Here is a 13,996-nt window from a genome sequence, read left to right as displayed (position 1 = left end):
TAAGCTATCGCGTGGTAGAGGCGCGGAGCGCGTTTTATTTTATATATATATATATACTTTTTTTTCTTCTTTTTTTTTCCTTTTTCTTTTTTATTCCTTCGAAACACACCGAGAAGAGTCTCGAGAGCGCTCGCTTGTGGCTCCCCCTGGAAGCTTCCCGGTCGCCTCCCCACCACCGCTAGCGTACCGATCGGCGAGGAGTGGGGGGAAGAGGGCGCTCCGCGCGCTTTTCCCACGTCGAGTACGGGAGTCGGAACATAAATAACGATAACGATAAGTCATGATACGGAAATATACAACTTATATTACACGAAACGGAGCCGATGGTTACCTAGGGCCTGTAAATCCATACCTATATATATATTTATATGTATATATATATACCTATATACATTAGACGTCGCCATAGAATGTAAATCGTTTAAGAATGCATAATACCATACGTACGCGGTATTTGGTTACGCGATACCGCGAGCCTTCGTGGGTCGATCGGCGATCGTATGGACAGCACGTCTTTGTGTTTCTTTCAACCGACGCGTACGGTGGATGGGGAAGGGGGGGTGGGGGTCGTCGATATTCTCACTGTTCCCCTCTTCTTCTTCTTCAGCGACAATTCCGTGGGTACGAGACTCGGGGAAACGTTATGATACAACCCGACATGGGGGGAAAAAAAAAACACTTGGGGAGGGGGTGGTGGTGTCGTTTCTTTCGCGGTTTCGATCAAAATACGCGATAGAACACGCGCGACGACGGAATGTGTTCGCGATTTTCACGTTTCTCCTACGGTATCTTTCGCGACACCCTCGAGATGGCGCCTCGAGATCCAACACTGCTCACGGGAGGGGGGAGTTACAAGCCTCCTTTCTCTGTCGTTGAACCGTTACAATTATTATCGGTAGCTATAACCTGGCTGTTGTTCCCCGAGGTTTCACGAGTGTACTCGGTAACCGCCCTTAGCACCGGGCCCCGTAACTTTTATCGTCAATTACCTCCGCCGTTTGGAAAAATTAAACGAACGGTAATCGAGGCAGACATTTTTTTTGGAACTACGGGTCACTGTTTTTTTTTTTTTTGGAACTGTGAGTCACATTTTTTTTGTTTTTTTTTTGGAACTATGGGTCACATTTTTTTTAAATGTTGAATGAATGAAAATAATTGACACGTTCACGTGATGTGCCTCGGTTCGAACGAAGGTACTTTGTGCGATTGGTCGCTATTTAAATATATCGATTTTTTATACCATTTACAATTTCGAATTAACCCGGGATCTATAAATAGTACGGGGTCTCTCTAGAGGTCCTAGTCACTTCCATATTTGATAAAAAATAAACAAATGTAATTGCAGCACTACCTTTCTCCAACGTTGTTTTCAGAAGTGTATTACTCTCGTAAACTAAAGTTGGAGAGGAATATTAATATCGAGATGAAAAATATAAATTTTCAAAATACCAATGTACACTATGGCAGCCAACGTGTGAAAATTTCCGAATCGCTGTATTGAAACAATAAGGCCTCGTGATGTCAGTTATCCGGGGCCTCGTGATGTTCAGTTATCCGGGGTCTCGTGATGTTCAGTTATCCGGGGTCTCGTGATGGTCAGTTATCCGGGGCCTCGCGATGTTCAGTTATCCGGGGCCTCGCGGTCTGTCAGCGTACTAGCCCGCGATAGGGCCCACCGTCTTATAGCGAGGGTAAGTGGTCCCGAGGTGTTCGCGCGGCGATCGACGATCGAGAATGATTCGATGACGAACGGATCGTTCGGTTCTCGGGAGGACGCGGTCGTCGGGACGCGATGGCGACTACGAGGGCGAAAGATCCTGCGCGTCCCTCCCGAGACTGTCGGTGGGGGAGGGGGTCGCTCTTCTGGTGGGAGAAAGGGAGGGCCCAACGGGGGTGGAGGACTTGGGGGCGGCCGGGGCCGTGTGATAAGGCGAGAACCGATGATGCGCCAGGGCCAGGGCAGAGGGGTAGAGGGGCCTTGGGGCCGCTGGCCCCGTGGTCCCCGGATTCTGCGAGCTCGAGGCGGCCAGTTGTTGTTGCTGCTGTTGTTGTTGATGGTGAGCTGCCGCGAACAACGTGGGCCCGATCGACGAGGCCCACCACAGATGTCCCAATTGTTGCTGTTGTTGCTGCTGGTGTTGCTGTTGCTGTTGGTGGCTGGTGCCCGCGGGTGAGGCCCCCGGGTACACCAGGGCCGGGCCCACGAGCTGAGCGTACGGGCTGACAGCGACCGCGGCCGCTGCCCGCAGCAACATCTGGGACCTGGCCGCCCAAAGGGCCTTCTCCTCCAGGCTGAGGTTGCTCACCGCGCCCGCCTGCAGTTGATCCATCTCGAACGGAAGTCGATGGGGAAACCTCAGAGTCTGCTGTTCCGCCAACATCGACTCCATCGTCTCCCTGAAAGGGAAGCTGCTCTATTATGCATTTTGCCCCCCTTACCGAGAGGACCCGGGGGGCCTGTACTACACGGAGAGCTCGGAGAATGCCCCCATTGGATGGAAATTCTGATCTTGGCTAAATGTTAATCAGCCATGGAGTTCTCGTTACTCGAAAGCGTTCTCTGCAGCTCCTCACTGTACCTGTCTTGGAGGTAGCTGCACGAATGACTCCGAAAATGAAATTCAGATTTCTCGTCCCTTGGAAGCATTCTTTGTAGCCCCGGACAGTACCCACGGTCCTTGAGGAAGCTGCAAGAAACCTCTTACGGATGGAATTGGGATTTCAGGGATGAGAATTTCGTCGAACGATCAGTATTTCCCATCGCGAGAGTTAACAGTGGGTTTCTCGTTACTGGGGAGCATTCTTTGCAAGTGCTCGCAGTACATTCTTCGAGAGAACTTGGAGAATGCCCTACCACTGATGAAATTCGGTCTCGAATCTTTTGAAAATAATTATCCATCTACTGATCAGAATCTTCAATAGTGCAAATTAATCGTTTCTACCCCTCGGGTGCATTCTTTGTAACTCGTCACAGTACAAATTTGGAGAATGCCCTACTACGGATGAAATTCTTTCTCGAATCTTTTGAAAATAATTATCCATCTACTGATCAGAATCTCCCATAGCTCGAATTAATCGGTTCTACCCCTCGGGTGCATTCTTTGCAACTCGTCACAGTACAAACTTGGAGAAAGCTGCGCGGAGGACCGATTGCTGAACATTTCAAAGATTTACCTCTCGAAGTCGGTGAGACGAGACGAGTCCCGGAAGCCCTTCGCGAACGGATTGCTGTCGATCTTGAGCTTGGTGATCTGAAACAGAAAGATCACCGTTCGTGGGGAGGTTACGGGCAGACGATCGCAGGAAAAATCGGACCTGGGTCGTGGCCTTGAGGCACTCTCGCGTCGTCGTTGATCGCAAATTCCCTGATCTTGTTATACAACCGCGACAGTGGGCTTCTTCTCTCGGAAATTACGTCACCAGATGGCAACGACGCGTGGCGGAAAACGACCGGCTGTTTCGAAACGGTTCGTTCCATCGATCGAGAGTCAACGGCTCGTAAAATTAAAAGAAGGTAGGAAAACGATCGGTCGGTTGGGAGAGCGAGAGAGACACGGGGGTGGGGGTGGGGGGTGGGGACTAACGACGGAGGGGAGGAGAGAACGATCTTGTTTTCGATGCTACGGAATTGTAGGCGCGAGTGAAATTTGTGTATCCCTGGACGAAAAATTGCCCAATCTTTTGTGTCTTTTTTTTTTAGGAAAATTATTTTGTATTTTCTCTTATCGACATTCTACCAATCTACACACTCCTCCCTCGTACTCGTACGCTTTCATAGTCTGCTAATTACTTTGCAAGCATCGACCCTCAACAATTGTTTAATCCTTCCGCAGTTAGGCAACATAATGTGCAACAACACTTCATCTGGACCCTCACTTGCACTTCTGTTACCATTACCTGATCATAATTTTTCAAATTTACTTTCGAATAATACTCAAAAGTCAGGTAGCAGATAAAGACACTTGAGCTGCACCTCACTTGCATCTTTCTTCACCACCACCCAATATTAATTTTCTGCCTTACGTGCCAGTGTATATACAGAAAATCTGCAATAAAGACGTAAGGTAGAGTTTCAAGTGGTTCAATTATTTTTCGAGATATCGCCAACATCCGAGATGCAAATTCGTTGGAAAAGTTTCGCCCGTTCTGTCGCTACTTGGCGAGTTCGCGGCGACCGCTGGAAGAGCCTCTGGAACAAGGACAAACCGGGGACAACACCCTCGTGGAAATCCACCCTAAGTCGTCTGCGCGCCCCGAGATGGGCGTTTCGCATTACCCAACAACGGGGCCACCCACGACGCGGCGGATGCACAGGTGGCCTCGGTCAACGTCTACGCGTTAAATTAGCCGGGTGACAAGATCCTTTCCGTTGCTTCCGCAAACCCTCGTAGAAGGTCTCCTTTCGAAGCTCTTGTGCGTGAGACTCTCCCCTTCGATGTGCATACGGACAGCTTCGCGTTCTGATCGCGGAAAGATTGCTCACGTGTCCCATTGTACTCGGCTGGCCCTTTCAAAGACGTTGGATAAATCATGGTACGAATCGTGTTACGATTTAGGCTCCAAGTGTCCACGTACACAGAACCACACGCTGCAAGAGGTGTGCAACAGAACGACAGAGCACAGGACTGATGCTTTTGTTAATGTAATCGAGGTGCTGGAAACAACGGCGAAAGATTACGTCGAACCTTCCACTTAGTCTCTCTTCCTGTAATTGGGGCGTTAGAAGCGAGAAGGGGACAAGATTATGTCAATCCTAACCCGCTTGTTTCCCTTCCTGTAATTGAGGCGTTATCCGTGATAAGGCGTTAGGGTAATGTCAAGTCCTTTTTATGTACACCGACTGGGTATATTCCATGGTACATTCGATGAAGTGTATTCCCTGCAAGTTTCGTTCGAATGTGTTCAAAAGTGAGGATAATGGAAATTCTGAAGTGTGCATTCTCGTTGGGTAGGAGAGAGACTCTAGACTCTAGTCTTTAGCAATCATTGTTTAACCTCTAGACTCTAGTCTCTAGTCTCTAGCAACCATTGTGTAATCTCTAGACTCTAGTCTCTAGCAAAAATTGTGTAACCTCTAGACTCTAGTCTCTAGCAACCATTGTGTAACCTCTAGACTCTAGTCTCTAGCAACCATTGTGTAACCTCTAGACTCTAGTCTCTAACAACCATTGTGTAAGCTCTAGACTCTAGTCTCTAGCGAAAATTGTGTAACCTCTAGACTCTAGACTCTAGCAAAAATTGTGTAACCTCTAAACTCTAGTCTCTAGCAACCATTGTGAAATCTCTAGACTCTAGTCTCTAGCAACCACCATACTCCCACGTAGCAACCTCTGATAAAGGGTTCAGTAAGCATTGAGACCTCTCGTCATGGAGTACAGAGGACACCAGGCTCCTCTCTTCCACAGTCCCAAGAATATTTATTCCAGGGTTATTTTTGCCACTGGAGTCACACTATCACCCGATCGTGTACACAGAGTGCTGCGCCACAGAGAGCTCATAGGTCTAGAGACCTATTGCCTCATCGATCGGGAAATCACCCCTACCAGGGAGATTCGACCTAGAATAACAATGTAACAGACGTCTACTTGGACTTCTGGTGGTATTCGAATCATCCACAACGCACACGCAAAACCCCTAAATCCGACCTCTGACAGTACCATGGATACATTTCCTCGCAAGTTACTCTTCAACACACTTCAAAGTTCTGAACTTCAACGCACAACTTCCTCAGTAACACCACCGAGTTCCAAGTGCCCAATTTCCTCAAAAGCAGAGATTACCAAATCCTTGTCCACGACGAAGGTATCTCAGCATCATCTCGCAAAGTGCCCCAGTTAGCCAAAGAGGAACCGTGATCATCCTCGATCGGGTCGTATCGACTGGAATCGGGTCGTATCGACTGGAACCGGATCGTGTCGATTGGAACCGGGTCGGAAAAAAACCCTTCCGGGTCGAGTCCGACTCTAGAAGTCGAAAACGGGACGCACGAGGGTCTGGAAGGGGGTTTATTTATTCGGTAAAAGGAGCCGCTGGTCTGGAAAGCCGGGTCCAGAAGGGAATGGAAAGCTCGGGGAATGGAGAGGTTAGAAGAGAGGAAAAAGAGGGACGACAGAGTCGGTGTCAAGTGGGTGGTCCAATTACCCTACGGTTTCGCGCTCACGAGCAGCACGTGCAGCTTGGTAATAAGACTCTTTCCTTCAAAGCCGAGGCTAAGCCGCGCTAAGCCCGGAGCTGCCTCGGTTTTAGTTACGATTCCGCTGACATCATTAGCCAAACATCTGGCCCACCTCCGCCGTCAGCGTCCTCCTCGTCGTCTAGCTACTTCCACCGTCGTTCCGTTCCGCTCCGCTCCTATCCGCTTCTCCGACCACCGCCGCGCGCCTTCTCCCCTTCGCTCCTTCCGCCCTTCGACATCCCCTCGCCCCCACATCCCCCGACCAGGGGCCGTTCGCCTCGTCGTTTTACGATCGCCGCTAGCTACCGAGCAGCTCGCTAATATCGCGGGTCCGCGTCTTTGAAATCGACCCGCGGCCCCGCTACTTCGCGCGAAACTTCCTCTTTGATATCGTGACGCTCCTTTTACACTCGCGCGCGCGCGAGCGCGATGCTATTGCTTCGTCGTCGACGTCCGCGTCTCCTCGCCACTGTCCTGAGCGTTTACGTATCTATCGTCGAGAGACTCGCGCCGGGGCGACGAGCGTCGATTAATTTAGGAACTCGACGCGTCCCGCTATCTTCTTCTGCGCGCGCGCGTGCGCGCGAGCTCGTGCGGATTTTTTTTCCCCGGAGCCACGGAGTGCGCAACTATTGAGAAACAAATTTTCCGGCAGGCGTAAAATTATGGTTTAGGAAACTGGTGCTTTTGGAGGGGGAAATCTAAGATTTGCCCTCGAGGGCAGTGTGTGCCCGGAGGGCAGTGGGCAGCGAACAGCGGGCAGCGGGTGATGAGTGTGTTCTGAAGATGAAGGAACAAACTTTCTGAGGTTTGGAAAATTATGGTTTGAGAAACTGATGCGTTTGAAGGGGAAAATTTAAGGTTTGCCCCCAAGGGCAGTGTGTGCCCGGAGGGCAGTGGGCAGCAGATGACGAGTGTGTTCTGAAGATGAAGGAACAAACTTTCTGAGAGTTGAAAAATGATGGTTTAAGATACTGATGCGTTTGTAGAAGGAAATCGAATATTTGCCCTCGAGGGCAGTGTGTGCCCGTAGGGCAGCGGGCAGCGGGCAAAGGGCAGAGGACGACAACCGTGTATCGACGACGAACAAAACCGACTTTCCGAGAGTTTGAAAATTGTATCGCGAGGGAAAATCGAAGTTCTGCCCTCGAAGATAGCACGTTGCCCGGTGAGGGCAGCGGGCGCGGGCAACGGGCGACGAAGTTATACGATTTCGCTGACACGGGCCGACCAAACGGTTGGACCACTTCCCAGACCGATTTACAGCGTCCAAACGGTGGACACGCCGCTGCTCGCCGTGATAAATTTCGTCGCGCGCGTCGCTCCGCTCCGCTCCCTCTCGCGGCCGATGCCAAACTATCGTCGGGACGAATAAATCGCCCCGGGGCCACCGTCCGCGTCCCGCCAGATATTTTACTCTATATCGGGACAGCGCGGTTGAACACGCCGGAAAAAAATACCCGGAGATTTTTATCGTCGGTGACAACACACGCTCGGTTCCTCCGCGAGGTGGTTCGTTGCCCTCTCGATAGGTGGCGAGGGGGGCCGGCCCCCCTCCACGAGATGAGAAGAAAAGACCAAGTTCTCGAGCGGAGGAGGGGGGGTGAGTCACGCGATATCTGGAAGCGTGAAATTCGGTACGATTCCAGGCAGAAGTATTGAAAAAAGCACACGTGGCGCGACGCGATCCTCCTCTTTCGGGGTACAAAGTAATTTTCGTCGAAAACGGGGAACAATGGGGCGCCGCGCGGGGCCACTCGTGACCGTCGGCCTAAGGACAGATAGCGTTCACCCGATCGGGGGACAGGTAGCCAATTACCGTCCAGCTGCAGAGCGTCGATGAAAATTGAGAGAGAATTTGCGAACGCGGTGGGCGGGGTTCCCTCCTCTCACGGGGCTGATCGGTTCCTCGGGGCCCCCAGAGAATTTCGCTCGTTCGCGCTCGCGGCCGCGGCTTCGGCTCGCGTGCGCGTTTCCGCTCCCCGAACCAGGAAACACGTTCGATGGGAGTACCTGGAGCGAACTTCTTTCAATATTTGCGCGTGGAATACTTTGTCGTGAATTTTTTGACGATTTTTACCAGTTTTGTAAGCGGCATCCATGTTGGATCTCCTTTGCGAGAGACTTGTACACCCCGAATTAGGAGGCGCGAAATTTGAATTGGAAATTTTGCACTTCTATGAAATTTCTCGCATTTTGTGGATGGTGGCCATGTTGTATCTCCTTCACGAAAGAACTCTGTGCCCCGAATCGCGAAGCAGGAGATTTGAACTTCCTTAAAACTTTGCACATTGCGTACTCCCTGCAGAATTTTATCGATTTTTACCATTTTGTATTCGGTAGCCATGTTGGATCTTTTCTCCCCAACCAAGAACCAAGAATTGCACTCGAGAGAGGTACAAAGTTCAAACTCCTTTCGAACTTTGCACACTGGGTATTCCCCGCAGAATTTCTTCTCGCAATTCTTTTCGCGTTGCAGGCGATAGACAAACTATTTTTTTTTTTATAGAATTCCGCGTACCAACGCGCTTTACGAACCAAGAATCGCACTCCAGGGGACGAAGTTCGGACTTCTTTTTAAAACTTTGCGACCCGACTAATCGATAAAGTGTTTCAGCAATTGTTTCCAAGCTCGTAAACAACGATCGCGTCGGTATCTCTTTCACATCGATTCAGCGCGCGACGTTTCGTCCGGTATCGAGTTTCCCGCGCGACAACGCGTCGCGAGCGGTTGACTCAGCGAACCAGATTGATCGCTCGCGTCCTTCGAATTTCCCGGCTGGGTTAAGCCGAGCGGTGAAAAAAAGAGGCGGCATTCCCGGTTATCCCGGTCCACGGGTCCCTCTCCCGTGCAGAAGCTCTCGCGAGCAAAATGAAGCCGTAGGTAATTGAAAGGGATGCTTTCGCACCCGGGCCGCTACTAATAATAGATTTAATAGAGACGCGCGCGCTCATCGAAGAAGGGGTCCCGCGCTCGACTCGCGAGCGAGTAGCATCGCGCGCCGCTATTTAGTGCCGCTTGCGCGCTCGCTGTCACGCTTACCCGGCTATCCCCCCTACCCTCGCGATCTTTCTTTTCCCGACAGAGACCGTACACCGGCTTTGATGAAATTTTCTCCGATCGACGACGACTTGAAATGCCCCCATCGAGGTTCACTTCCTCCTCGTGGATTTAATTCTCGCGGAGAACAGAGAAGTTCCATTAAGAGTCCTTTTAACGGTTTTAATTCGTTCAGAAAGTGTATCGAAGAGAGTAAGTATATTTTTATATTTTTTATAATACTTTCTCTAGTTTTCAAATTTTTTTACTAGCGAGTAGTGGACAACTATCGTTTTCGAAGGTCGGTCAGAGCTGTAAAAGTTTGGAAAATCTCGTGTTTTAACATTGTTATTATTGTAAGTGTCTGTAGGGATTCAGTCGGTCGGTCGTGTGCGGCCAACGCCTATGGGCGTTCACTACCCGTTCATTTTCCATACGCGAGAAGCTCTTCCGCACATGAGATACGTTTTATAGTCGAAATTGTCTTTACCCAAGGAATTGACCCTTCTACAGCTATTGTATGACTATGTTTCGAATCCGATTGCGATTGGCGCCTGTAGGCACTCTGTCGGTCAGTCGCGTGCGGTGAACGCCCATGGGCGTTCACTAACCGTTCATTTTCCATACGCGAAAAGCTCTTCCGCACATAAGATACGTTTTATAGTCGAAATTGTCTTTACCCAAGGAATTGACCCTTCTACAGCTATTGTATGACTATGTTTCGAATCCGATTGCGATTGGCGCCTGTAGGCACTCTGTCGGTCAGTCGTGTGCGGTGAACGCCTATGAGCGTTCACTAACCGTTCATTTTCCATACGTGAGAAGCTCTTCCGCACACAGGATACACTTTGCAGTATAAATTATCCTTATCCATGAAATTGACCTTTGACGACTATTGATCGGTTAATTAACGATGCACTGAACAATTACGAATATTCCGCATGCATATATGACTATGTTTAGAATCCGATCGCAATTGGTGCCTGTAGGCACTCGATCGGTCGTTCGCGTGCGGCGAACGCCTATGTGCGTTCACAACCCGTACATTTTCCATATGTGAGAAGCTCTTCCGCACGGAGGGTGGGTTCTGCGAGAAAATCGTCCTGATTCGAAGGGGTTGAGTTTGATCGAGGATTCCAGGAAATCGAACGGTCCGAGAAAGATGTCGGAACGAAGTATCCTGGTTCTCGACGAGGTCGGAGCATGGCCGTCGCGCGTACGAGCGCGTTCGCGAGGAGATCGCGCGCGTGTGTGCCAGCAGCCGAGCAGCCGCCAACGCGCGCACAGCCGCCGTGTGTGGCTTCCAGAGGGCCTCCTCCCCTCCCCCTCCCCCCTGGTGCCCCTCTCGCACACCGCCCTCTCCCGCGCCACTGTCTCATTTGAACGCGATTATTTATGTTTTCTTTCGTTCGTGCACGCCGACGCCGACGCCTGCAGCCACTAAAACCATCGACTCCTTCTTCTTCTTCCACCTCCTCCTCCTCCTCCTCCTCCGCCCCCCCTCCACCATCCACTGCTTCTGCTTCTGCTCCCGCTATGCCTCTCTCCTCCTCCTCACCGCTCCTTTTTCCGTGCTTCGATCATCTCCGTTAGAGAATCGACGTGCTCCTTGCGCGCGTCCCCCCCACCCCTCATCACGGTACCCTGTTACGCCCCCACCAAACGGTTTTCTCCGGAATTCACGAAACGTGAAACGACTTAGCAGACAGTTGCCCCCGTTTCAGCGGCGAGCAGCTAATTAGCCGAAGTACAAAGGCACGAAGTATAAAGATAACGACCCGCGATTTATTACCGCGGGAATTTTCCGCCGCTGTGATCATAGTTTACCATTACCTTCGGTGATTATTCCAGAGGGGGGCCCCCTTCCGAATTGAAGTCGCGATTTCGGAAGGGGCAGAGGGGCAATACTTGTTTTTCAATTCGAAAAACCCATTACGCGCGAACCCGAGTCGCGAGAAATCGTTTCGTTAAAAAGGGGGCCCCCCCTCCGAATTGAAGTCGCGATTTTGGGAAGAGACGAGGGGGCAATACTTGTTTTTCAATTCGAAAAACCTATTACGCGCGAACTCGAGTCGTGAGAAATCGTTTCGTTAAAAAGGGGGGGGGGCCCCCGTCCAAATCGAAGTCGCGATTTCGGTAGGGGGGCGGGCAACACACGTTTCTTAATTCGAAAAACCCATTACGCGGGAACTCGAGTCGCGAGAAATCGTTTCGATAAAAACGGGGGCCCCCCAAGAGCGATTACGTGGCAATCGTGGCCCCCCTTTTTTCACCACCGATGTACACGTGCGAGTAAACGGAATTTCCGCGCGGTAAACGCTTCGACTTCGTGCGAGGAAGGTGTCCTCTCCCTCGGCTCGTAAATCTCGCTTCGATCCCTGGGCGACTCGCGTGCCCCCCTCCTAACCGCAACCGGTAGGGGGGTTCGCGGAACTTTAAAAGCGCTCCTAACGATCTCTCGAGGAGGAAGGCGTGCCCGTGACGTTTATCGCGCTAGCGTTCGACCCGCTAGAAATTTACGAATCCTTTTCCCAACGCGTTTGGCCACCATCCAGATTTCCCTTCTGCTCCAACGAGCGTGAACACCGACTCGGAACAATGTCACGGAGATGGAGGGGGGCCCGGAGAGAAAGAATTGAACGATCTTTCGGATCCTCCTTGGCGATCCTGAGAATCGAAGGATGATTCACGCGCGCAGAATTTTAAATCGTCGCCGTACTGGAGAGATTCGTAGCTACGGGGATCTCGGGCGATGTCGTTAATAAGTAAATTGAATGTTCCACGGTATGGGTTGTACCATCAGGTAGATCGAACGACAATTTGTGGAGGTCTGTGCAAAATGTGCTTAACGGATTGCCAGAGGGTAGCAAGAACCTGGGGATTAAGTGTATTGTTGAACAAGGATGGTGGAGGTGGGTGAGACAGGAAGGATGAGAATACGAGAGAGGCAAGGAAGACAAGTGTACTTACAAATAGGAGTGGAGATGGATGAAAGAAAGGTAGCTGGAGCAAGAGACCTGGAAGTTGCGAGACTAACGGGAGCGATGCAGCAGAACTGATGTGTTTAAATGACCACGCGAGAGAAGTGGAATAGTAAAGGGTAAAAACCTGATGTTAAAGGTCTGGAACGAGTTCTGTAACATGGGGTGGCGACCAGACTCCCTTGCGAATAGACTGGAAAGCAATTAAAGCTCTTTAGGTACAGAGATTGAATAACAATTTGTAGAGAGCTAGACCAAAACACTTACCGGATTGAGAGGATGGCAAGAACAAGAAGATTAAGTTGTTGAGCAAGGACAGCGGACCTAGGTAAGATAGATAACACAAGGGAGGATGAGGACATGAGAATACTAGGAAGACAGTTGGAAGAAGGGTAGGTATAGTTGGAGTAGGTATAGCACTAGGTATAGCTAACCCAATAAGTTCAAATGACCACAGAAGAAGAACAGTACGGTGAAGTTAAAAGTGTAAAAGTCCAGAACAGAGATCGAAGAGTCCCACGGATCATCGAAGACAGAAAGAGCAAAGGATCGATTTGTTCCGTAGGTGTACACGCCGCGTCATCCCGAGCGTCACTGACGATTAGGTTGGCGCGTTCAGGAACGAAACGTTATCTCCCAGTGGACGTTATCTCCGTTTTCGGGACAACCGAATTGGATAACCGATTCGATGTGCCGTACCAACGTGACCCGATAAGTCGTTCGACCGTGACACTTTGGGGAGGCTGGACTAGGTGGATCCGAAACGGTTAGGTACTGGTAGGTCGTGGAGCAACGAGTTCGGATAATAGACGACCGCGACGACGACCGGGACGATTAGGAGAGAAACAGGGAGAAGGAGGAGGGCGACATCAGCTGGCGATAAGGAGCCGGCAGAACGGATGGTGGAATACCAGCGGCGAGCGTGGCCAGAGGGAAGAAGGACGGCAGTTAGGTTATGAATTATGACGCGGCGCGAGAGCGAGAAAGACGAATCGAGTACGGTCTTAGAGGTCGTTACGAGAGTAGTCGGCAGCCAGGGACAAGAAGAAGGCAAAAACCATCGGCAACGATACGTGGTAGGCTCGCGCACGGGAAGCGGCGGGCCGTGGGTAAAAAAACAGTTGGTCCCCGCTAAACGAGCGCACCCCTCAACGATGACGACGACTACCAAGACGAAGGACAACACCGAAGACGATAACGACGAGCGATGGGAGACGCGCGAACCGCGACGAATGACTTTCGAGACGGCCGGCTGAACGAGAGACACCGCGTCGCTGCCAGAAACTTCTCTCGCCGCTCGTTTCCGACTCCGCTCCGCTCGGAAACACGATCGGGCCTCGTTGGCCCGCGGCTATTGTCCCGCCCTCCGCCCCCCGGCTTTATTTCCCCCCCCCCCCCCAGTAATCATCGTCGACGCTATCGTTCCTCTAGGGGGGGACTTGGAATTGTCGCGAGCTCGGGAGGGAACCAGTTGTGCTCGATTTTGGGTTCAATTGAAATTCAAGAAGGTAAATACGGTCTCTCGAGGGGGGGCCCCCCTTTCGAAGTGTCGCGAATTTGGAGCGTGTAGTAATCTAAACTTGGGATGAAATCGAAGATGTAGTCTCGCTCCTCGAGTTGTACTCGACTTTGGGTTTAATTGAAAATGGGAGATGCAGTATGGGTTTTCAAGGGGGGCCCCCCTTTTAAATTATCGGAAAATCGAGATCTGTGATAAGTTTCACCTGCAATGAAATCGAAAACGTAACGTCCCTTCTATTTCCGACGTTCTTGTCTCCAGATAGTCATCGTTATCATCTC

The 13,996-nt window shown here is 50.9% G+C and overlaps 1 protein-coding gene across 2 annotated transcripts in view; it reads right to left on the bottom strand.

Moving 5' to 3' along the window:
- Window positions 1-1,681: 1,681 nt before the first annotated feature.
- Window positions 1,682-13,996, bottom strand: part of LOC143145435 (uncharacterized) — a 46,605-nt gene continuing 34,290 nt past the window's right edge. Inside the window, exons 5-6 of one of the 2 annotated variants that reach the window (XM_076308809.1) lie at window positions 3,175-3,251; window positions 1,682-2,409 (exon numbers count right to left, since the gene is read on the bottom strand). In XM_076308809.1, coding sequence (XP_076164924.1) covers window positions 1,800-2,409; window positions 3,175-3,251 — 687 coding nt within the window. In that variant the 3' untranslated portion in view covers window positions 1,682-1,799. The remainder of the gene's footprint in view (window positions 2,410-3,174; window positions 3,252-13,996) is intronic. The other variant, XM_076308810.1, reaches the window with a different exon arrangement.

The sequence above is a fragment of the Ptiloglossa arizonensis genome, chromosome 4 (genome assembly GCF_051014685.1).
Source record: "Ptiloglossa arizonensis isolate GNS036 chromosome 4, iyPtiAriz1_principal, whole genome shotgun sequence".
In the NCBI taxonomy this organism is placed as follows: domain Eukaryota; kingdom Metazoa; phylum Arthropoda; class Insecta; order Hymenoptera; family Colletidae; genus Ptiloglossa; species Ptiloglossa arizonensis.
Note: the sequence above shows the minus strand (reverse complement) of the source record. Positions and strands in the feature narration are given on the sequence as shown.